Below are 25,181 nucleotides of genomic sequence, written 5' to 3' on the forward strand. Positions count from 1 at the left end.
GTTTGATCAGTCTCTGGATAACGACAGAGATCTGGTCTGGAGCTGTGAGCATGCTGTCCAGTCGCAATAGGTGTAGTGACTGGACCCTCTGTGCAGATACAAGTGCCATCAACATGAGTGTTTTTGAGCATAGATTGTTCCAGGTTGAGGAATCTGGCTGGTGGCCATCCCCTGAGGTATGTCAGGACCACACTGACATCCCATGTATGGGTGTACCTTGGTCTAGGGGTTAGAGTTGTAAATACCCTTCATTAGTTTGACCACCAGCGGTTGCGACCTCATGGCCTGTTGTCCTGGAGCTGGTTTTAAACAGACAGGCAGGGCACTTCTAGCTGTGTTGATGGCTCTGTAGCTGCGTCCTTCATCGTGGTGAAGGTTCGCCAGGAATTCCAGTACGTTGGTAACTGTAGCGGTTGAGTAGGTGGTCCCTGTATCCAAGCAGTACTTCTCCCATTTTTTGATGCTGGACAAGTGCTGTTTTTTAGTGGATGTTCGGAGGGATGCTGACATGGTGTCGACGGTTTGTTATGATAATCCCAGTCCCAGAAGTGGTTTGTGCAGAATCTGCAACCCGGGAGTTTGATTTTTTCATGGCACGGGTGGCTTGTGCCCGACACTGGGTGTTAATAACTCTGGGTCACTGGGGAATACCATCGGAGCTTCAACAACCATGTCATGTAGTATTGGGAACCATGGCTGTTTAGGCCAGTCGGGTACTATCAAAATACCTGAAGCAGAGTCCATTTGTATTGTGCGTAGTCCCCGACTGATGAGGCAGAAGGGAGGAAATGCATAGAAGAAGAATTTCCCCGATCCAGCACGAACGCATCTACCGCTGCTGCCTCAGGGTCTGGTTCCCAAGCGACATACATAGGTACCTGGTAATTTAGCCTTGATGCAAATAAATCGATATCTGGCGTGCCATATTGCTTGATAACTTTTGCGAAAACTTTTTTTTTTTTTGGGGGTTTTAACATCCATTCGATGTTGTTATTAAATTTACGTGACCTGGTGTCTGCCACTGTATTTAGCTTACCTGGCAGGTAAGTTGCTGATAGCCAAATATGTCTTTGGACACACCATTGCCAAATTGTGTTGACCAACTTGTCGCATGATACCGATTTTATGCCGCCCATATGGTTAATGTAGGCCACCACCGTAATATTATCTATTTGTAACCGTACATGCAAGTGATACATATTTATGCATATGCTTTTAAACCATAAAAGTCACCCAACATCTCTAGATAATTAATGCCCAGTGTAAGTGGTAACGATGACTCTGGGTTAGTCCATCTACTACTTGTGCTGGATATAGAGTTAGTTGCTCCCCAGCCTTGAGCACTGGCATCTGTTTGGATAACTGACGTAGGGTTAGTGATGATAATAGGCTGAAACTATGCCAAACGTTCTCTTGGCAATGTTACAGTCACGTAGACTGAATTAATTGTGAAGCCCAAGTAGTGCATGATAGTGGATGGCTTCAACTTAGATTTATCTGGATGTAAGACAATCCCAGGGTTTTGAATAACTGTTTGGTAGCTGATACAGCTAACATAGTCAATTCCATGGTCTTGCCTACCATTTAAGATATCATCAAGATATGCCATGACAATATGTTTTTGTCTTCTGAATATTGTCAGAGCTGGTTTTAGTGTCTTGGTGAACAATCTTGGGCTGATGTGAACCCATTGGGTAATGCTTTAAACTGCTATAGCTGCCCCATCCAGGTAAATTTCAGGTATCTGCGATGATCCTTGTGAATGGTACTAAATAGTAAACATCTTAAGATGAATGCTTACCATGAAGTATCCTTTGGAATTTAGTTGTTTGGCAGTAACAACCGGTTCCATTTTGAAATGTATGTACTTAACAAACATATTTAGTGAAGTTAAGTCAATGATGATGCGACATCCACCATCTTTTTTGGGTTTAGTGAATATATTTGATACGAATTGCAAGGGTTCAGGTTTTCCCATGATACCCTTTGTAATTAGTCTCACCAGTTCAGCTTGTCCCTCTCGTTTCTTTAACGGAGAGGGGAAAAATACCCTCTGGGGTGAATGTTGACCTGGTGGCCATTTTTCTAGTATGAATGTATTTGTATTCACTAATGCCATTGAGTATATACTGATCACTCGTGATAGACTCCCATGTGTTAGTATTACTCTATATACTGGTAGGAACCAGACCCACCTACCTCCATGGTTATGGGTATTCATCTGTTTCCTGCCGGTCCAACGAGTATTGCACGTTGTCTGACGTGGCGGTGACGTTGGGGGGTGGCACATTTTCCATGGGGTCCGCTCTGGGCCCTGGTCTAAAGAAGACTTTCGGTGATAGAATGCGGACCCCGAGCTTTCATCAGTCCCATATGGTAGACGTTGACTGATGGATGCGATGGGGTGCTGCTGCGTAGGAATTACTGTTTTTGGTTTGCTCGTCCCGGCCCTGCCCTCATGAGCCGAAAGTTTTGTAAAACCTCTTTCATGTCCTTCATATGCTTTGTGAGGTTTTTGCCAAAGAGCAGTGGGTCTGGCTCAGTGGCTGGGGTATGCACAACCCCGCAAATGTAGGATTTTTATGGCAGGTCTTATGACTTGTTTACGAAGGTTGTGGTCATCTCCGTATTTGTTCATGGAACGAGGAAAACGATGTGATGGCTGACGTCAGGATTTTCACGGCCTCCTGCACGTGGGGTTGCCACGTAGCTGTCCACCACACCTAGCAGCTCTTCCTGTTCCTGCACCCCTTGCATACTCCCGAGATCTTCAGCCATTGCCCCTGTTCTTGACCAGCCCAGTCCTGGTCACCAAAGCTATCCTCTGGAAAGGAGGAAGCAATGGACAGTCCACAAGGCACTGTGGAGGGAGTGCCTGACCCCCCTCTGCGAGAGCGCCCCTCCTGGGGTGCACCTCGCTGGAGCTCCTGCTCCAAGAGCCGCTCCATGCGACTCAGGCGGCTGTCTCTCCCCCGCCTGGGTGGAGAGACGTCCCCGTCCGACAAGTCGGAGCCACCGGCCGGACGCCTCTTCCGTGGCTTTACTTCCAGCCCGCTGCTCAGGCGCTAGCGGGGCTGGGCTCGGACGGAATCACTCACGTGACCGAAGTAAAATTGGCCACCACCATTCACTGCAAGATGCGAGGGAACTGCACAGCTTTGATCTGATACATTGGTTGCAAAATCTTTTAATTCTTTTAATAGTTTAATGCCTTAGCACACTAATAGTTCTGTGTTGTAGTTTCATCAGAAAAGCATCTCTTTTTTTTAACCCTAACTGGTGATCTTGTACATTCCACATTGAACCAGTATTGGTTTAATGATAATGCTATTGGGGGGGGGGGGGGGGGGGGGGGGGGGGGGGGGTGCAAGCTTCTAAGGTAACAATTGCATTGAAATGAACGTTAGCGGGGGCATATTTTTTGAGGAGCCATTTATGTTCTAAATCTATCTCCTTGGAACAAAGCTGATTGATGTAATGGAATTTCGTTGCACAGTATTGTGCAATGACAATAAACGTATTCATTCATTCATTCATTGATTGGAGGTTATAGAAAATAGGTGCAGGAGGAGGCCATTCGGCCCTTCAAGCCAGCACCGCCATTCATTGTGATCATGGCTGATCGTCCCCAATCAATAACCCATAGAAACATAGAAAATAGGTGCAGGAGGCCATTCGGGGCACAGTTAGCAATGCTGCAGTCTCACACAACTAGCAAACAGAGGTCAATCCTGACTTCCAATGCTATCTATGTGGAATTTGCATGATTCCCCTGTTGCCACGTGGATTTTTTCCAGGTTCTCCAATTTCTACCCCGATTCCAAAGATGTATAAACTGGTTGACCACTGTACATCTCAGCTTGGTGAACGCTAGAATCTGGGGAAGTTATAGAATCGTAGAGTGGTACAGCATGGAAACAGGCCATTCAGCCCAACCTATCCATGCTGACCAATTTGGCATACGGGGCTAGTCCCATTTACCTGGCATTTGGTCAATAACCCTCTAAACACCCTTTCAATACACCTGTCTAAATGTGTTTTCAAAGTTGTAATTCTATCTGCGTTTCTAGCTTTCTCTAGCAGCTTATTCTAGATACAATCTACCCTCTGAGAAAAGGTTACCCCCGAGGTTCCTCTTTAATCACACCCCTCCACCTTAATTATGTGCCCACTAGTTTCAGAATTCTCTACCCTGGAAGAAAGACTGTGAGCGTTCACTTTATCCATGCCCCTCGTGATCTTACACTTCTTAGCCTCTCAGACGTCAAAGAAAAAAGCCACAACCTATTCAACCTCTCCCTGGAACTCAAAGCTGACAGCCAAGGTAACATCTAGGTCAATCTCTTCTGCACCCATTCCAACTTAATGACATCCTTCCATTGCTGGGCAACCAGACCTGTACACAGTACTCCAGGTGTGGTCTCACCAACAACTTCTATAGTCGCATTACGATTTGCATTATGATTCCACACTTTATCTCCTCCCGCCTAGATTACTGCAACCCTTTACACTGGCATCGGCCAATCTTCCCTGTCGCGCCTGCAACTGGTCCAAAACGCCGCAGCGAGACTCCTGATGGGCACCCGAAAAAGGGACCACATCACCCCGATCCTGGCCTCTCTCCACTAGCTCCCTGTGCGGTTCCGAATAAATTTCAAGATGTATGTATTTATGTATGTACTTAATCTATGAACCACTGTTGTATAACGTTAGTACCTCCACCAATGTAAAGCACTTTGGCCAACGAGAGTTGTTTTTTAAATGTGCTATAGAAATAAAAGTGACTTGACTTGACTTGATGCGTTCACGTTTACACTTAATACCTTACCCAATGACGACAAATATGCCAAACGCTTTCATCACACAGTCCAACTGACTCACACATTTATGGAGCCATGCACCAGTATCCCAGATCCCTGTGATCTACAACACACTCCAGGGTTCTACCAATGACTGCACAATTTTACATACTAAATTGCCACATTTCACATGCGTCAAGAGTTAAATTCCAATTTTCGTTCCTCAGCCCACATCCCAACTGATCTAAATCCTCTCTATCCTTGGATATCCGTCCTCACTGTCCACTACACCACCAATGTTGGTGTCATCTTTAAATTTACTAACAATGTTAACAAATTGTCATTGTAATTGTTAGTGTATAACACAAACCACAACAGACCCAGCATCAACCCCTGCAGCACTGCACTGGGCATGAGCCTCCAATCAGAAACACAGAATGGGAGGCACGGTGGTGCAGCGGTAGAGTTGCTGCCTTACAGCACTTTCAGCGCCAGAGACCCGGGTTCAAACCTGACTACGGGTGCTGTCTGTACGGAGTTTGTATCTTCTCAACCTGTGGTTTCTCGGAGATCTGCGGTTTGCTCCCACACTCCAAAGACGTACAGGTTTGTAGGTTAATTTGCTTGGTATAATGTCCCTTGTGTGTGTAAGATGGTGTTAAGGGAGAGAATGCACTAACTCTGTACAGACAGCACCCGTAGTCAGGATCAAACCTGTGTCTCTGGTGCTGTAAAGGGACTGTCCCACCTACGTATCCTTGGCACGTTGATCCGCAACGGTCCCGCGATGGTCGGGCACGATTACATGCGTACGCACAGCTGTCTGGAGCACGTGACATCATTTGAAGATGGACACAAAGCTGGAGTAACCCAGCGGGACCAGCAGCATCTCTGGAGAGAAGCAATTGGTGACGTTTCGTGTCGAGACTCGTCTTCAGTCTGAAAGAAGGGTCTTGACCCGAAACGTCACCCATTGCTTCTCTCCAGAGATGCTGCCGGTCCCGTTGAGTTACTCCTGCATTTTGCGACTATCTTCAATTTTCTTAGCCTTGCTCTGGGAGTAGAAATGGGGGCGGATCCGGACCGCAACGGCCGTGAGCCCCAGGCCGAGTTCGGCGATCATTTGCCTGCTTCTGCTGCTGTTGAAGGTGAGACGTTGCGTCACGCCAGGGTCTTGGGCCTGTCCCACTTTGGCCGTCAGTTCCGCGACAGGCCGTTGGTGCGCAAAGATTTTGTTCACTACAAAAATTTCGGAGCCCTGCGCGATGTCGCGCACAACTACATACCCCTCCGCACTTCTAAGTGGGACCGGCCCCGTGCGGCTATGTAATGCCCGTGCGCCTCAATGCAACCACGGGGTCGCGTAATTTGCGTGCCAAGGACATGTAAGTGGGACAGGCCCTTAAGGCAGCAACTCTACTGCTGCGCCACCGTGCTGCCCAAAATATTGGGAGAATCACATGGGAGTGTTGTATTATGCCCGTCCCACTTAGGAAACCTGAACGGAAACCTCTGGAGACTTTGCATCACACCCAAGGTTTCCGTGCGGTTCCCGGAGGTTTTTGTCAGTCTCCCTACCTGCAACCTCCGGCAACCACCTGCAACCTCCGGGACCGCACGGAAACCTTGGGTGGGGTGCAAAGTCTCCAGAGGTTTCCGTTCAGGTTTCCTAAGTGGGACAGGGGCATTAGTGTAATGGGTGCTTGATGGTTGGTGCAGACTTGGCCAGCCGATGGATCTTTAATAGCCAGAGGGTCATGGTGGATGGCTGTTTGTCGGGTTGGAGGCAGGTGACTAGTGGGGTGCCTCAGGGATCTGTGTTGGGTCCTTTGTTGTTTGTCATGTACATCAATGATCTGGATGAAGGGGTGGTAAATTGGATTAGTAAGTATGCAGATGATACCAAGATAGGGGGTGTTGTGGATAATGAAGAGGTTTTCCAAAGTCTACAGAGTGATTTAGGCCATTTGGAAGAATGGGCTGAAAGATGGCAGATGGAGTTTAATGCTGCTAAATGTGAGGTGCTACACCTTGGCAGGACAAATCAAAATAGGACGTACAAGATAAATGGTAGGGAATTGAAGAATACAGTTGAACAGAGGGATCTGGGAATAACCGTGCATAGTTCCTTGAAGGTGGAATCTCATATAGATAGGGTGGTAAAGAAAGCTTTTGGTATGCTAGCCTTTATAAATCAGAGCATTGAGTATAGAAGCTGGGATGTAATGTTAAAATTGTACAAGGCATTGGTGAGACCAAATCTGGAGTATGGTGTACAATTTTGGTCGCCCAATTATAGGGAGGATGTCAACAAAATAGAGAGAGTACAGAGGAGATTTACTAGAATGTTGCCTGGGTTTCAACAACTAAGTTACAGAGATAGGTTGAATAAGTTAGGTCTTTATTCTCTGGAGCGCAGAAGGTTAAGGGGGGACTTGATAAAGGTCTTTAAAATGATGAGAGGGATAGACAGAGTTGATGTGATCAAGCTTTTCCCTTTGAGAATAGGGAAAATTCAAACCAGAGGACATGACTTCAGAATTAAGGGACAGAAGTTTAGGGGTAACATGAGGGGGAACTTCTTTACTCAGAGAGTGGTAGCGGTGTGGAATGAGCTTCCAGTGGAAGTGGTGGCGGCAGGTTCGTTGGTATCATTTAAAAATAAATTGGATAGGCATATGATGAGAAGGGAATGGAGGGTTTTGGTATGAGTGCAGGCAGGTGGGACTAAGGGAAAAAAGTTGTTCGGCACGGACTTGTAGGGCCGAGATGGCCTGTTTCCGTGCTGTAATTGTTATATGGTTATATGGTTATCTGCTATAGGTGGTTAAAGTCGTAAATGGTGCAGGTAGAGAGATACTGGTTCCATTAGCAGACAGATCAATAACTAGGAGATTCAGACCATATGCACTAGACATGAGAAGCTAGAACAAAAAAAACAAGAAACAAATGGTTGGGGTATGGAATACATCGCCAAGGGCAGACGTTAAGGTAGATTTACTTGCAGGGAGCCGGATCTGAACTTGAAGGACAGAATTTGTAGGATTTTGAGGAGAGGAACACATCTAGTTCTGGGCTAAATAAATTAAAAAATGATTCAGTTCAATCCAAAACCAGGGTCCGAATATAGCGAACGAACAAAGCATGAGGTAGATAGTTATCATCACCTGAAAAGGTACATTAAAGGATTTGATAAGCAGTCAAGTGATGGCCAGGAAGGCGACTTATATGAAGGGAGCTTCAGTAAACTTGGTCTGTACACACTTGACTTTAAAAGAATGTGAGATGGTCTCTGATTTTAACACAAAAACAGTTACAGGGCTTGATAAGGTAGGTGCAGGGATTTTGTTTCCCACGGCTGCATTGGTTCAAAAATAGAACTTCAGGCAGAGGTCAACTCATACACAGCTGAGTTGATAGGACTTTGGCTCAATGATTCAAACGCAAGACTGTGCCTCCGACAGCTCACACTGTGACTGCCAAGGTGATGCATATTTAGGAAAGAAATGGGAGCTTGCCTGAACGTACTTTGCAGTTATTGAATTGAAACAGACTGAACTGACATAGCAAGGTTGGATTTTTGTAATACAGAAAATGATACACTCATTTAATGCTGAACTAGTTAGATATTAGTTACTGGCATGAAGACATGTTGCTGCTTGAGTGAATGCCTTTGTTGGTACAAAAGGCACACAGTGTGCATTAGTTAGGCCTCTACAAGTAATAATGACTAAATCCAGAGATATTAGTTCAGTGATACCAGTATACCCGTGGGAAGATTCTTCTCTAGTTAGAAATTATGCATGGAATCTTATTACTAACTCGCAGGTTTTTTTACAACGTAAAAGTCAGCATCCCCAATTGCAAAGCATTCTCGCAGAACTGCACAAACACTTTGGGACAAGCTACAAATCCATAACCTTCTGCCTAGGAGTCAATGAAACTCCACAAACCTGCCACCGACACCAAAACAACTCTTGTCATAACTTGTTCATTCACAAACATGAATGGAATGGCAATTGGCCATGTTGCTGTCAGTCAATACATTTTAATGAGAATCAGTTCTGTCACTAATTCGATGTTCAAAGTTAACAGCATGTCTACCATAAAATAGTGCCAAATTGGATGACTCAAAGCATTACAAAATTAGCAAATTACCTTCAAGATTTGCATTGGGTCACTGTGGAAATGGCTTCTAATAAGAGTGCATTCAGAAGACAGAATTAATAATCCCCCACACTCAAAATTAGCATTAAGGGAAGTGGAATAACCTGTTAGATACGGAAATGACACCCTGGCCCTTAATATATCATGAATGAAATGAGGCATCCTGTATAACCATTTGTATTCAAAATAAATCTCAATTTAACTTTTATCATTAGTGATCAATTTGGAAGTGATGTGATAACTAACTGCATTGAAAAAAATAATAGGAACTGCAGCTGCTGGGAAAAAATGATTAAATAAGACCATGATGAGAGGCAGTCAATTAATCGGACAAAGGAACTGCAATCTACAACTTGTCTATAACATTCTGAACTCACACAGTAAATTAAGTACAGTAGAATGAATGGCTGTGAAAGGCATATTAACTCACTGCTCTTGACAGTTGCTGCTTAAGGCTTTTCATGCTTGCTGCTAAAGATTTTTTTGATGCTTTAACACATTTGCTTCCCTTCCTCAATAAACCCCTCCAAAAGATACAATTTCTCCCATTTGTTAACTGTCCTCCACTAGCTGCACACATGCTGCTTTCTGGTTACCAAACCAAAAGGCTGTGGTTTTGGAATACAAGGAGAAAATATTTTCATCAACTCTGCATTTCTCCAACGAATGCAACACGCAACAGACTAATGAAATCTTCCCGAATCCAAATGTCAATTTCACATTTGGACCCATCATCCTGCCCCTGATCATCAACGAGTCATTCATCACATTCACCCTACAGAATATGGAACCTCTGTTAGCACTTTGGACCCTTCTACACACAAGGCAGTATTCACCGTGCTTAAATAGCACTTGTCCCAGGTAACAAAATTACTTTTCAGAAGACATTAGACTAAACTGTTTTACACGAGACAGTATCACTAAGACAATAGCAAAAGTTTCAACTAATCTGGCAAGTCCTTTGTCAATTTCTTTGATAGTACCGCACTTTAATTACTGTAAATTACCAGCGATAAAGAAGCCTGGCTTTTGTCCAAGTCTAAGTTATCAGACAGAAGCAGTATGTTGATAGGTACACAAAAATGCTGGAGAAACTCAGCGGGTGCAGCAGCATCTATGGAGCGAAGGAAATAGGCGACGTTTCGGGCCGAAACCCTTCTTCAGACTGATGGGGGGTGGGGGGTAGAAGGAAGGAAAAAGGGAGGAGGAGGAGCCCGAGGGCGGGGGGATGGGAGGAGACCCCCCATCAGTCTGAAGAAGGGTTTCGGCCCGAAACGTCGCCTATTTCCTTCGCTCCATAGATGCTGCTGCACTCGCTGAGTTTCTCCAGCATTTTTGTGTACCTTCGATCTTCCAGCACCTGCAGTTCCTTCTTGAACACAGCAGTATGTTGATAACTGTGTAATGTGTTTGCTTATTTACAGATCAGAGGAACCAAGTGGTCACAGGGGTAGAAGGCAACCTAATCTCCATTAAACAGCTACATCTCTTCACCAGATAAAAGCTGCCCAGAGTCTGACCTCCCCAGAGGAGCATGCGTGAAGCTCAACAGACTTGGTACTGGAGTTGGGCGTTTCAATGACAGCGTGTGGAGATGGGGGCTCCGCCAGAGCCCAGCCTGTGAATGCGGAGCATAACAACAGACAGCCAACCATGTCATCTCTGGGTGCCCGCTCTACCACCCACCAAATGGAGCTCAGGGCCCGGCAGACATTGACGCAGAGACAACAACCTGCCTGCTCAACACCCGGCTTGAGATCTAACTATTCCTTTGGTTTATTTACGTTTCATTCGCAAGAAGAAGAAGAAGAAGAAGAGGAACCTACTGTTTGTATATTAACTTGGACAGATCTCTGATGAGCATTTCTGAAAATACTTTGCAGATTCCTTCAAACAATGTTCACATTTGCTCGATCTCCTGAGGGTGTCGACTCCAGTCTGCCGTACCTGACGATGCACCCAGAACCCCCTCTCACAAGTGATGGTTAGAAAATGACGATGCCATTTAGAGGTGCCATTAAGAAAACACAAAACAGACCATGATACAAGAACGGAACTCACTATCAAAACATGGAGGGGACGGGGGACACATTTTTTTGGCGGCCCGCGCACGCATGCGCACACTCACACACGCGCGCGAGGTTTCGGAGGCTCAATCCAGTGCTAAATGCAGCTCAACTGCCTGTCTCACCGGGTTAACTACAGCCCTGTCTGGACTGACGGGACACCAGTGCTGCTTCTCCGCGCTGGCCATATTTCCCGCAGGTCCAGGCAGGTTAACCTGGCGGGGATGTCGCCCACCTCTCAAAACATGGGGGGATGTGTCCCCTCTGCCTCCCCCGGGTTTTCCGCCCCTGATACTGCCACCCATCAACAGTCCCCTCCCCCTCCCCCCCCCCCCCCCCCCCCCCCCCCCCCCCCCACCTTATCCCACCTCTCCACCATTGTGAAGCAAACCTTTGACTTCAATATCTGTGTAGTGTAGAGCAAAAGGCAAATAATGAGCTGGAGGTCAAATTCTAGTGGATTTGATCTGCCCTCTGCCACTGAACTCACCACTGAGTCCAGGGGCACAGCCAGCTAAGCTGGATGGGAAAAAAGTAACTGCTTGGTTTCACTCCTCCCACTTTAATGTAATATTCATATTTTTCCATTGATTTGCATCCATTAAACATGTATTTAAATAAAGGAACTAATATTAAAAAATAATAATTTCCAACTTAAAAATAATTGAAATCTCACCAAACTGTTATTAAATGCATGGAGTCAACAGGCTGGACATCTCCTTGAGGTTTGGTCACTGCCTAAGGAGTGCTCTTCTGCATGGAATGGATACACCACAAGGGCTTTGAGTTCAATTTGATCTGCGTAGGGGGAGGGGTCATACAAATTTAGGTATTATGCTGGGGGTGGGGGTGGGGGCAACATGAAGTATGGATGGGTCAAGTCCAATCTGGTCCAACATTTAGAGGCAGTACATTTTCCTAAGCAGAATTAGTGAGAAATGATATGCCAAGTAATCTATGGTGAAAAGTTTAAACATGAATGCACAAGTCTCTTTGACCACAGCACTTCCATGGAACTCCTTTCCTGAAATACGGATTTTCCATAAGTGCACTAATCTCTCCAAGAAAAAACATACGGGATAAATTAACAATGAAATGGTAACACTGGTGCTTTATCTAAAAGATTAAATACATTACAACATATAATAGTGCATTGAAAAGCCATAATTAGATATGAATTATTTATAAAAATTTAATGGGTCAAAATTAGCTTTGTATTAAATATTGTGTTTCTCAAGACCTCTACTGTTCATTTTAACTTTATCCATAAAACAAAGGAAAAATATGAAATGAGTAAACTTTTTATCTACACGACCCAATAAACAAATAATAACTGTATTAACAGACACATTAGTCATCTCTTACAGCGATAACCCTCTATGATTCTAGAAATAGAACGCACAATCTTTTAAATTAATTTCAAAATTTAAGAAAAATAATTAATTTCATTGTTAAATACATATTTTCAATTCAAAACTTCCTAAATGCATACTTAGAAACATAGAAACATAGAAATTAGGTGCAGGAGTAGGCCATTCGGCCCTTCGAGCCTGCACCGCCATTCAATATGATCATGGCTGATCATCCAACTCAGTATCCCGTACCTGCCTTCTCTCCATACCCTCTGATCCCCTTAGCCACAAGGGCCACATCTAACTCCCTCTTAAATATAGCCAATGAACTGGCCTCGACTACCCTCTGTGGCAGAGAGTTCCAGAGATTCACCACTCTCTGTGTGAAAAAAGTTCTTCTCATCTCGGTTTTAAAGGATTTCCCCCTTATCCTTAAGCTGTGACCCCTTGTCCTGGACTTCCCCAACATCGGGAGCAATCTTCCTGCATCTAGCCTGTCCAACCCCTTAAGAATGTTATAAGTTTCTATAAGATCCCCTCTCAATCTCCTAAATTCTAGAGAGTATAAACCAAGTCTATCCAGTCTTTCTTCATAAGACAGTCCTGACATCCCAGGAATCAGTCTGGTGAACCTTCTCTGCACTCCCTCTATGGCAATAATGTCCTTCCTCAGATTTGGAGACCAAAACTGTACGCAATACTCCAGGTGTGGTCTCACCAAGACCCTGTACAACTGCAGTAGAACCTCCCTGCTCCTATACTCAAATCCTTTTGCTATGAAAGCTAACATACCATCCGCTTTCTTCACTGCCTGCTGCACCTGCATGCCTACTTTCAATGACTGGTGTACCATGACACCCAGGTCTCGCTGCATCTCCCCTTTTCCTAGTCGGCCACCATTTAGATAATAGTCTGCTTTCCTGTTTTTGCCACCAAAATGGATAACCTCACATTTATCCGCATTATACTGCATCTGCCAAACATTTGCCCACTCACCCAGCCTATCCAAGTCACCTTGCAGTCTCCTAGCATCCTCCTCACAGCTAACACTGCCCCCCAGCTTAGTGTCATCCGCAAACTTGGAGATATTGCCTTCAATTCCCTCATCCAGATCATTAATATATATTGTAAATAGCTGAGGTCCCAGCACTGAGCCTTGCGGTACACCACTAGTCACTGCCTGCCATTGTAAAAAGGACCCGTTTATTCCTACTCTTTGCTTCCTGTTTGCCAGCCAGTTCCCTATCCACATCAATACTGAACCCCCAATGCCGTGTGCTTTAAGTTTGTATACTAACAAGAATGTTTTAATATTACTGCATAATACATTTTTGTTTTAATCAGATTATCCTATACTTACTCCCAGAACTCAATGACCGGCGAAGTTGCATTTGGTACGGCTGTATGATTGGAATTGGTGGCATTCAGCTTCTGAAACTCTAAGCAGTTTTCTTCAAGGGGATTAAAGAGACAATCCATGATTAAAAGAGTAGTTACTAATGAAGGTTGATGCATATATATCAGATTTGTGACCCTTTAACGTTTACTTTAAGGCACAGCATTCTCACATCTTACCTGTGTTCCAATAATGTCCACAGGTGGCCCAAGGCAGTTCAGTTGTAAAGCAATTGAAAAGGTAGAATATGGCCCAAGCCAAAACAATGATGTAAAACACATTTAAATGTGCCTCGATCACCTGGGTAGCAAATCCGATACCTGCCAATGAATAAGTCTTCTGTTAGTTGCTGTTGCTTATTCTTTTAAATTATTCTTGAATGGTCAGAGGGAAGAGAGTAGTACCAATGCTTCAAGATTACCTTCAAAGAGGGGGCAAATCTTCCTCCAGCATGTAATTCCCCCTTCACTGGTGTACTGGCCCAGGGCAGTCTCCAGTAAAAACAAAGGTATACCACAGCCGATGAAAAAAATTACATATGGGATGAGGAATGCCCCTGGAAGTAAAGAGAACAATAACCTTTACTGAGAACTAGACACCACTAGTTAAAGACAAGGTTAGTACACTCCCCTCGTTTACCCAACCCCTACTATAATCTGAAGAGGGGTCCCCACCCAAAACATCTCCTATTCCTTTTCTCCAGAAATGCTGCCTGACCTGCTGGGTTACTCCAGCTCTTTGTGTCTACCTTCAGTTTAAACCTGCATCTGCAGTTCCTTCCTACCCAACCACATGTTACCAGCTATCACTCGGGACTGACTGCCTGATTAAAAGTGCTTCCTGTCGGTTCCACACTTTCCCAGTCGCACTCCACATAACACATCCGAAGAGCTTTTTTTTTTTAAATTGCACATTTGGCGCCTTCAACCAGTGCAAATTCCCACACGATTGGCTTTAATATGTTCATTGAAAATGTTAGTTAGGATTTTTAAAAAGAAAAGCTATGTGATTATACCGCCTCCGTTCTTGTAGCAGAGGTAGGGGAACCTCCAGACGTTCCCTAATCCAATGATCTCCCCCGCCACAGACAGTACAAACTCGACTTTGTTATTCCATTGGCCTCTTTCTGACACTCTCTTGTCGTTGGAACGAACTAAATTGACGTTGGAAGCTTCGATCTCCATCGTATCTTCTGGCTTCCCATTGATTATTGGAATAGCTTTCTCCGCTCTCATGACGCTCTAAGGCCGACTGAAAGGGAGAGCGAAAAGTTTATGCGGCGATTATGGATTTCATTTTTTTTTTTTTCAAATATTGCATCTCTTCCAAAACTTGCAAATTATAAAGCGCGGCAAATCGATTACTATCTGAGGTTAGGTCAGAGAAATTGATTAGTATCTGAGGTGTGATTAGACAAATTGGTTAGTGTCTGAGGTTAGGGGGAACAAGATGAATATTTAAAAATAAACTGAGAACGGCTCACAAAATATAATTAAAAAGGCCATGTGATTTGGATTTACAATCAATAAATTGGTGACATTTGCCCCCCTCCTCCTCCTCCCCCGTGTAAGCGACCGGTTAATGAAACAGACATGGTGATGAATTACTCACCCGGTTTGGTTTCGCCGCTGACCCGCCTGCTTGTCGACTTCCCCCCACTAGCAACGACACCCGATTTCCGCAATGGCTTTCTTGTTCGGCGTGTGGGTCTGTGCAGATGCACTTGGTCCTCTAGTGATGCCTTCTGCGAAACGAGTGACTTGAGAAAGCAATCGCACTCTTTTTCTCAGATGCTGCTGCACTGGACCCGAGCCATGTGCTGCTAACTGAGCCCTCTCGCTCGCCGTCTGGCTGGCTGGGTTGTATCAGTTTAATTGCGCAACCCCGTGTGTGAACAAGTTGGTGAGGAAAAAGTCCACCGGGCATCCGCCCGTCGCAACTTGCGGAGAGGCCGGGTTTGAAAGATGAGGTTTCCAGCCGGCAGCCTAAAAAACACAGACAAAAAATAGCGAGTGGGGAGGATGTGAGGAGAAATTCAATTGTTACCCCCCCCCAAAAAAAATGTAGCTATCAGCAAACTAGTACTGGCTGTGGGGGAATGCGAACACTGACAGGCAGCAGCTCCTCGGAGATGACAATTGAGACGCTCTGCGCTGATGGGAGGGAGCGTGGGAGCTTAGGAGGTGTTTGGCCCATGAACGGGACATCCAAAAACCCTCACCAAAGCAAACAAGGCGATTTGTCCTTTAAAAAAAACACACACACACAAGGGACTGCAGATGCAGGTTTGCAAAATAAAAGATACGATATGCTCAGCTGCTCAGCGGCATCTCTAGAGAACATAGAGGGGTGACCCTTCTTTACTTCTCTCCATAGATGCTGCCTCACCCGTTGAGTTTCTCCAGCATTTTTTTTTGTCTACCTTCTTCAGACTGATCTGTTTACCTTCCTTTTGCACAGCCTCCTTACTTATTTGCACCCTCCTGACCGAACTTGCTGGTGGTAAACGCTGCCAGACAGCCAGCAACATTGAAAACAAATGAATGAATAGTTTGTGTACAGTTTCGCAAGACAAGTGTGACTTTATTTTATTTCACCAAAGAAGGTATATTTGTCGCCTTAAGAATTATTTGTCCGACATCTTTTGAACTTTTCAGTGAGAGTTCGGGTGCTATAATGAAAAGTTGAGCCGTTTATTTGTAGTTTATTTCTTGGTCAAATTGTGTTAATATATGAAAGGTGATAGAAGGAGTAGTGGGATTTTGTACTGCATCTTAGATGCTTATCTACCATGTTTCTAAGTGCGTATGTACAGTGATACTTGTGCTGGACTCTATACAAAAATGAATTTCACTGTGCCTGGTACAGGTGATAAATAAAGCACCACCATACCATATTGATTTGATTCCAAATTCAACCATTTTTCCAAATTAAAATTGTCTACATACTTGAACATAGGTTCGTGGTGAAATGGAAAAGATTTAATAGGAATCTGAGGAGGTAACATTTTCACACAAAGGGTGCTGTGGGTGTATGGAACAAGCTGCCAGAGGAGGTAATTGAGGCAGAGACTATCCCAACGAATAAGAAACAGACAGGTACATGGGATAGGACAGGTTTGGAGGGATATGGACCAAACGCAGGCAGGTATGACTAGTGTAGCTGAGACATGTTGGCCGGTGTGGGCAAGTTGGGCCGAAGGGCCTGTTCCCACACTGTATCACTCTATGACTGGCAGGCAAGCACATGACTTGCCAGAAATGTACCCCCTTGCTGTCTAATCCCATGTGCCAAGGTAAATCCAGTCAAATTACTCAAATCCTCAAAGAGAAAATCAATCTGTATATTCACAAATATTCAAACCACACACATCAGTGATCGGCATGGAGATCTTTGTTGAATCAAACTCTGTAACATGTAGCCCCACTGAAGGAGATGTGAAACGTGAAATGATTCCAACCTATGTTATATAAACAGGTTATATAATAGTATCAAAAATGGAAGAACCAGTCAAGATACACTTATAATAATGATCCTTGGGTGACTCTTGCGAAATTTGAGAAACAGTTTCTAGTCTTTCAGGTAGACACAAAATGCTGGAGTAACTCAGAGGGACAGGCAGCATCTCTGAAGAGAAGGAATGGGTCGAGACCCTGCCTCTTGACCTGAAGCGTCACCCATTCCGTGGGACCGTGGCCGTGGGACATTCCAGCGCCCGCCGGGGGCTCCAACTCTGTGACTTTTGGACCAGGAGCAGGGTCGTAAATCGCCCGGGCATGGCCTAAAATGGCCGTGGGACTTATCATCGCCCGCCTGTGGCTTGGACATCGGGAGAGAAGTGGCGAACAGGGGAGAGAAAAGACTTTGCCTTCCATCACAGTGGGTCCACTGTGATGGATGTTTGTGTGAATTAAATTGTGTGTATGTCTAGGAAATTGTCTTTGTTTGTATGGCTGTGGAAACAGAATTTCGTTTGAGGCTCAAATGACAATAAATTGTATTGTATTGTATTGTATTCCTTCTCTCCAGAGATGCTGCCTGTCCCTCCGGGTTACTCCAGCATTTTGTGTCTATCTACCCATTCCATCTGTTCTGACAGCTCTGCAGAGAATATATTTCCATTCATAAATGTACCTTAATATTTGCACTCCAGAGATGCAAACCAATTGATGAATGCATGAAACCATGAATCTCATGCCCCGTGTATGGAATACAAAACTTTGCTGTTAGCATTGCGCAGATCTCCAGTGAATTAGTGGAATGAGGGCCTATGTTAGCACCATGTCAAGTAATCAGATGCTATGGGAAGTACACTGTGTCCATGGGCCTTCCTGCAACACCTCACGGATTCAGCTATCTCACTCTTCACCTGCATAGCTTTTTTTTTTAGCTTAGTTTAGTTTAGAGATACAGCCACTTCGGCAGACCGGGTCTGCACCGACCAGCGATCCCCGCACATTAACACCATCCTACACCGACTAAGGACAATTTCCCACTTACCAAGCCAATTAACCTACAAACCTGTACGTCTTTGGAGTGTGGGAGGAAAGCGAAGATCTCGGAGAAAACTCACGCAGATCACGGGGAGAACGTACAAACTCCGTACAGACAGCACCCGCAGTCAGGATCAAACCCGGGTCCCCGGTGTTACATTCGCTGTAAGGCAGCAGCTCTACTGCTGCGCCACCGTGACTGGCCAATTCCAAACGGTTAGAGATGAGGCTGCAAATCTTTCAGTGGGCCTCAGAAATAATAAACTAGGTTGTTACCAGTTGACCCAAGGCCTAATTGTGCTACAATATCACCATGCACCAAGGCAATGGGAAAACATGCAGAACATTTCAAACTGCTGTCTTTAATACAATGTTTTAATACATGGTTTTTTCAAAGCAGCAAAGCAAATGTCCAAAGGAGCTTTAATGGAGTGTCCCAATACAACAACCCTCAAACCAACCCTTTGTTGGATCTTCAGGCTGGAGATACTCCAATGATGAGCTTTCTATAGATTGTTTATCAATTGTTACTTAAAGAGCCAAAAACCAGCACGTACAGCATCACCCAATTATTCTATAAGCATTTTGACAAATCTCACACCATTGCTTGTCAAATCCATTTAGCAACCAATTAGGATTTTGGGGAATGAGAGGGTGGGAGAGCAATTATGTAACAATGGGACACCTGCAACCAAAATAATCATATAATGGACAAGGCTTGGACAAATTGGAGAAAATCTAAATTATGTTCTATTTAATGGCCTAAAGGAAAGAATGAACAAGATGCCTCTCCTTGATCATTGGTGTAGATCCTAAGTGTGAAAAGTGAAGGACATCGCTAATTTAGTGGGCAAAATTATAAACGTGAATAATTTTATTTAGTTTTTATAATGAATTGTAATGGCTGGAACGGGGGAGAGGTAACAGCAAGAAACAAATCTCCATGAAGTGAAGTAGAGCAAGAGTTTGGGAATTTTTTGTGCAAATTAAGTATAAGCAAACATGTTGGTAATTGGGATGGCATTGCATCAGTCGCCTGAACCTTTTTGTACTTAATCTGATGTTGGGCTGAATATTTGTGGTCTATCTAAGAGAATGCACAATATTGGTTTAACCAGAAACCTAAAAATGATTATACAGAAGCCTTGTCCAACTTTAAATCTTCGGAATGATTTTAAATCTCCACACTTCAGAAGAGAATGGATTCTGATTTAAGTCTTGCGGGACAGGGCTATAGAGAAACAGTTTTTTTTAAATTGTATTAATAACAAACCATTCCAGCCATAACAGGATAGAAGTTGTTTTCTTCTTGAAACACAATTACATCAGCAGCAAAAGTCACTCCAATAATCAAAAACCTACTACTAACCAAATGGGCAGACTGGGTAGGAGTACCCAAAAGTTAAATATTAATGAATATGCTGCAATATGGGCAGGGCTAAAGGATCAATCCCAGCATGGTCAGAGAACTGTGAATCAACAATTAGACTCCTAGAAAGGGAATGCCAAGGTCAGAATTCCAGAAGGCAAGCCTATGTTGCATGGGTACCAACATACAAAATGAATTGCAAATTGTTATGAAAACTATACTATGCGGGCTCTATAATGTCAATTCTGCACCAACTCCACTCCCACCTTTGATCAGTCTGAAGAAGGGTTTCGGCCCGAAACGTCGCCTATTTCCTTCGCTCCATAGATGCTGCTGCACCCGCTGAGTTTCTCCAGCAATTTTGTGTACCTCCCACCTTTGGACTGTTCTGTCCAGTGAACAGCAGATTAGATTTTAGAACTTAAATTTTAGGTTGCCACATCTCTCATGATAAGGTATCTTTTGTTATCCTGTTTTTTTCCCCCTGAAATAGCCTCATTTATCTAATTCCAAGAATTTCTCCCTTATTGTAAATTTAAAAAATAAACATTTGTAGCCCTTTCCATAAGCTTTATTAATATTCACTAGACCATCTAGAAATTGATAAGAATTTCTTTGTTTTGTATATTGTAAATAATTTCTATTTGATACTTTGATGTACTTTTAGAACATGTTTACAATTTGTAGGGTGAATGGATATCCCTGAAAACTATGATATTAAAACAATGTTTTATCATGGACAATGGACAATAAAAGCAGAACGTTTTCTGACATAAAGGAGAGAGGCTTTTCTTTTGGTTGCAGTGTTAAACCAGGATCCTTGATCACATTGTTGTTTTGTGGGATCTTGCTGTGTGCAAATTGGTCGCAAAGTTCAAATATAAATATTTTGTTATCTGTAGAACTCTTTGGAATGCCAAATAAATGCAAGTATTCTTCCCAGTAAATATTTAGTTGAAGTGGCATGCTTTAATATGGCAACGGTAGTCTCAAAGGTGACTTAAGGTTGAATCAATGGATTCCTATTAGGAAAATGGATGGATTGAGGTAAAAATAAGATCTTGAATAGAAACCAGTCTGTCCACATGTTCCTCAAAGATAGGATGAAGCTAGAAGTTGGGCCGAATGGTCTGTCTCTTTTTTATGTTGTGTTGTGACTGAGGCAGGATGAAGGAGATGAGATCTTTTAATGAAGACATTGCATTTAACTGTTCTATTTTACTTCGGAGTCACGTGAGTGACTACATGAAGAAGCCCGCCAGGACGCATGCGTGTCATATCGCTTTCACGCTTGCGAAACGACAGGCGGGGTGGAGCGTTCCCCCGCAGCGGTAAGTTTGAAACCGCGACCTGCAGGTAAGTGATTTACTCTGCAGTAGTTTTTGTCCCCGCGCTGTTTTTACACGGGGGGGGAAGCTGGACAAAATAGTGTCCACAAGTGCTGCGAGTGAAGCTGGCTGGGGAGGACCGCGAAGTTGCGGGAGCCAGCAGCAGCTGAAGGCACAAGCCCCGTAAGGGATTAGCTGTGCCGACTTTTGGTCCCGCGCCGGCCAGAACACCACGCCGGGGCGGGAGTCTATTCAGATGGGGCCGTCGACTTTTGACAAGTCGAAAACGGCAGGAGGCGGGGTGGAACGATGTTCCCCCGTAGCGACAATTTAAACCAGGACCTGCAGGTAAGAGCTGCGGTCTTTTTGTGTTTTCCCATGCTGATTACAGGTGGAGAAACCAACGGGCTGCGACAAAGCTGGTGGGCTAGCAGCGGCCAGTGGCACTTGAATCACCTATAATGGAATCAGCTGTGCCCGACGTCGCCTCCGCACCGGCCAGATCCACTCCGCGGCCGGGCGGTAAGGCGAGACAAAATACAAACAAGGTCGTGGACTCAGAGGAGTCCGACTTTGAACAACCGCGGGCGGCCAGCGACCGTGAGCGCTGGAGCCGGATGGAGCGGTGTATGGAGCTTTGCTCCAACGTGACAGACTCCGGGAGATGGAGTCAGGTCACTGTGGGCCCTATGATAAACCCAATGCAGTACCTCTTGAAGGGCTGCACAGTGCTTCTACCTCATCAGAGGGGAGCACTGCGGGTCAGTTCTGGGCTGACCTGGAAGAGGGGTTCGCAGAAGGAAAGACAAGTGTGCAAGGGGTGCAGGAACAAGAACACCTACTGGACATGGTGTCCAACTTCATACAGCCAGACCAGACTGGTCAAAATCTGGAGCCAAAGCTAGCTGCCAGTATAGACTATATGTCTCTAAATCAGTTACAAGAACAGGCTGTACTGGACACCACATCAAGACACCTAGCACCCCTACGCACTCACCAGCAGAACAAGAATGACTGGTGAAAGCTCGAAGGCCCGGTACTCAAAACATGAGTCTTTTTTTTAGGCCATGGCCCAGGCCGGCCTTCTTGGAAGATGCGCGGACCTCCAACGCCAACCAAACCACAAATCCAGACACCAGCGCAACAACAGCAGCGAAGAACCTACAAAAAGAAGTAAACCTGCCACTGGTAACTATGGAGGTAGGTGGGTCTGGTTCCCTACAAAATACAGGGAGCATGGAGGTTGGTGGAAGATTACACTCTTTTCTGAATGCATGGAGCATGTTAACAACCGATACTTACATCTTAAGCAGTATCCAGGGATATACAATAAAGTTTATACACAAGTACAGCCCTCCAGTTCAACATATGTTCCGAATGTTCGTGCTTTCTGATAAAGAAAAATCAGAAGCGCAAGCTGAACTGGAGCGGCTTTACGTAAAAGGTGTAATTGAGCAAACTCAACACGAACCATTAGAATTCGTGTCCAATATATTTACCAAAAACAAAAAAGATGGTGGTTGTCGCATCATCATAGATCTGACAAAATTGAATACATTTGTACAATATATTCACTTCAAAATGGAAACCTTTGTTACTGCTAAACAATTAATTTCCAAAGGTTACTTCATGGCCAGCATCGGTTTAAAAGATGCTTACTATTCAGTGCCTATACGAGGTGACCACAGATGCTACTTAAAATTCAACTGGATGGGACAACTATGGCAGTATAAAGCACTGCCAATGGTTATCATCAGCCCCCAGGCTGTTCACAAAAATTTTGAAACCAGCCCTAGCGTTTCTACGGAAACGAAAACACATGGTCATGGCATATTTAGATGACATACTCATTGTGGGCAAAACGTTGGAATTGGCCAAACAAACCGTAACAGCCACAAAACAGTTATTTGAAAAACTGGGATTTATTATCCATCCAGTTAAATCTAAACTAACGCCTTCCACTACTATGGACTATTTGGGGTTCACCATTGACTCAGTTCACATGTCGGTGACTCTGCCTAAGGGAAAGGCTAGAGCTTTAATAGAGGCTTGCAATAACCTCATTGACATCAGCAAACCATCCATCAGATTGGTAGCAAAAGTAATTGGCAAAATGGTGGCTGCCTTTCCAGCCAAACAATTTGGACCTCTACATTACCAAAACTTACAGAGAGCAAAAATACAAGCACTCTAAATTAATGCAGGTCACTTTGACAGACCTATGAAACTACCAATCAAAGCTAAAATGGAACTAAAATGGTGGATAGATAACATCTGGCTTTGTTCCAATCTAATCATTGTCAGTAACCCTTCCATGGTACTACAAACTGATGCCAGTGCACTTGGGTGGGGAGCCACCAATACCATCACCAGCTGTGGAGGTAGATGGACTGCTCAGGAGGCATCATTATTACTCACACTGGGCATAAACTACGTGGAAATGTTGGGTGCATTCCATGGCCTAAAGTCATATTGTACCGGGTCATATCACTAGCATGTTAGACTACAGATAGACAATACCACCGTGGTAGCATACATTAACCACATGGGTGGAAACAAATCGACATCATGTGACAATCTGGCTAATACAATTTGGCAATGGTGTATCCAGAGCGATATTTGGATATCAGCCACTTACCTACCAGGAAGACTAAATTTAGTGGCAGACACCAGGTCACGCAAATTTAATGAAAACACCGAATGGATGTTGAATAAAAAAGTATTTGCTGATATTACAGCAAGATATGGAACACCAGATATCGATCTATTCGCATCCAGACTTAACCACCAGTTAGCAAATTATGTTTCATGGGAACCAGACCCTGGGGCAGCGGCGACAGATGTATTTTCGCTGCATTGGGGGAAATTGTTTATTTACGCATTCCCTCCTTTCTGCCTCATCAGTCGGGTATTAAGGAAAATACAACGTCTCTGCGTCTGGTATTTTGGTAGTACCCGATTGGCCTACTCAACCATGGTTCCCAGTGGTACTAAACATGGTATTAGAACCATGTATCACCATCCCACATAGACCAGATTTATTGCTACATCCCGTAACATGGGATAGCCACCCATGCCATAACCATTTGAACTTATTAATTTGTAGAGTTTAAAAATACCTCTACTACAACTGGGACTGACGGACCGAACAGTGAACATGATCTCGGCGGCCCAAAGACAGTCAACCAAAAAACAGTATCTGGTCTATATCAGGAAGTGGGAGATGCATTGTCACAAAAACAACATCACCCACAGAGACATGAACATCCCGTCTGTTCTGGAATATCTGGCAGGCCTCCACTATGATGAGGGGCTCAGTTACAGTGCCATCAACTGCGCCAGAAGTGCCCTATCGACTTACCTATGGCAGGGGACAGAGTGTTACTCTGTTGGGACTCACCCACTGGTAACAAAACTTATGAGGGGAATTTTTAATACTAATCCCCCAAGAACCAGGTACTCCCAAATATGGGATGTAAGTATTGTCCTGAAGATGCTCAGGAATTGGTCTCCAGCAACAGCTCTGTCCCTACACAGACTGACATGAAAAACAGTCATGCTAATGGCATTGGTCACAGCACAGAGGGTACAGTCACTGCATAAACTAAGACTGGACAACATGACTTCCTCAACTGAAAATATTACGTTTCATATCTATGAATTAGTAAGCAGAACAGACAGGGATCAGCAGGCCTCAATATACAATTTAGGTCATACCCAACAGATGACCGTCTGTGTATAATAAGACATCCGTCGTTATACATGGAGAAAACAAAATTCATAAGAGGCAATGAGAAGGCACTTCTGGTCAGCCACAAGCAACCACACAAAAGAAACATAGAAACATAGAAACAAAGAAATTAGGTGCAGGAGTAGGCCATTCGGCCCTTCGAACCTGCACCGCCATTCAATATGATCATGGCTGATCATCCAACTCAGTATCCCGTACCTGCTTTCTCTCCATACCCTCTGATCCCCTTAGCCACAAGGGCCACATCTAACTCCCTCTTAAATATAGCCAATGAACTGGCCTCGACTACCCTCTGTGGCAGAGAGTTCCAGAGATTCACCACTCTCTGTGTGAAAAAAGTTCTTCTCATCTCGTTTTTTTTGGAGTGACGGTCCAGACCATCTCAAGATGGCTGAAACAGGTGCTAACACAGGCTGGGGTGGATACTAATATTTTAAAATCTCATTCCACCAGGGCTGCA

At 44.3% G+C, this 25,181-nt stretch overlaps 1 protein-coding gene across 1 annotated transcript in view; it reads right to left on the reverse strand.

Annotated features, from left to right (window-relative positions):
* slc6a11 (solute carrier family 6 member 11) overlaps positions 1-15,975 on the reverse strand; it is a 186,155-nt gene extending 170,180 nt beyond the window's left edge. The window contains exons 1-5 of the mRNA XM_033037252.1: positions 15,392-15,975; positions 14,796-15,031; positions 14,202-14,336; positions 13,960-14,100; positions 13,745-13,835 (exon numbers count right to left, since the gene is read on the reverse strand). Coding sequence (XP_032893143.1) covers positions 13,745-13,835; positions 13,960-14,100; positions 14,202-14,336; positions 14,796-15,015 — 587 coding nt within the window. The 5' untranslated portion in view covers positions 15,016-15,031; positions 15,392-15,975. The remainder of the gene's footprint in view (positions 1-13,744; positions 13,836-13,959; positions 14,101-14,201; positions 14,337-14,795; positions 15,032-15,391) is intronic.
* Positions 15,976-25,181: the final 9,206 nt, after the last annotated feature.

This window comes from Amblyraja radiata, chromosome 18, assembly GCF_010909765.2.
Source record: "Amblyraja radiata isolate CabotCenter1 chromosome 18, sAmbRad1.1.pri, whole genome shotgun sequence".
Lineage (NCBI taxonomy): Eukaryota > Metazoa > Chordata > Chondrichthyes > Rajiformes > Rajidae > Amblyraja > Amblyraja radiata.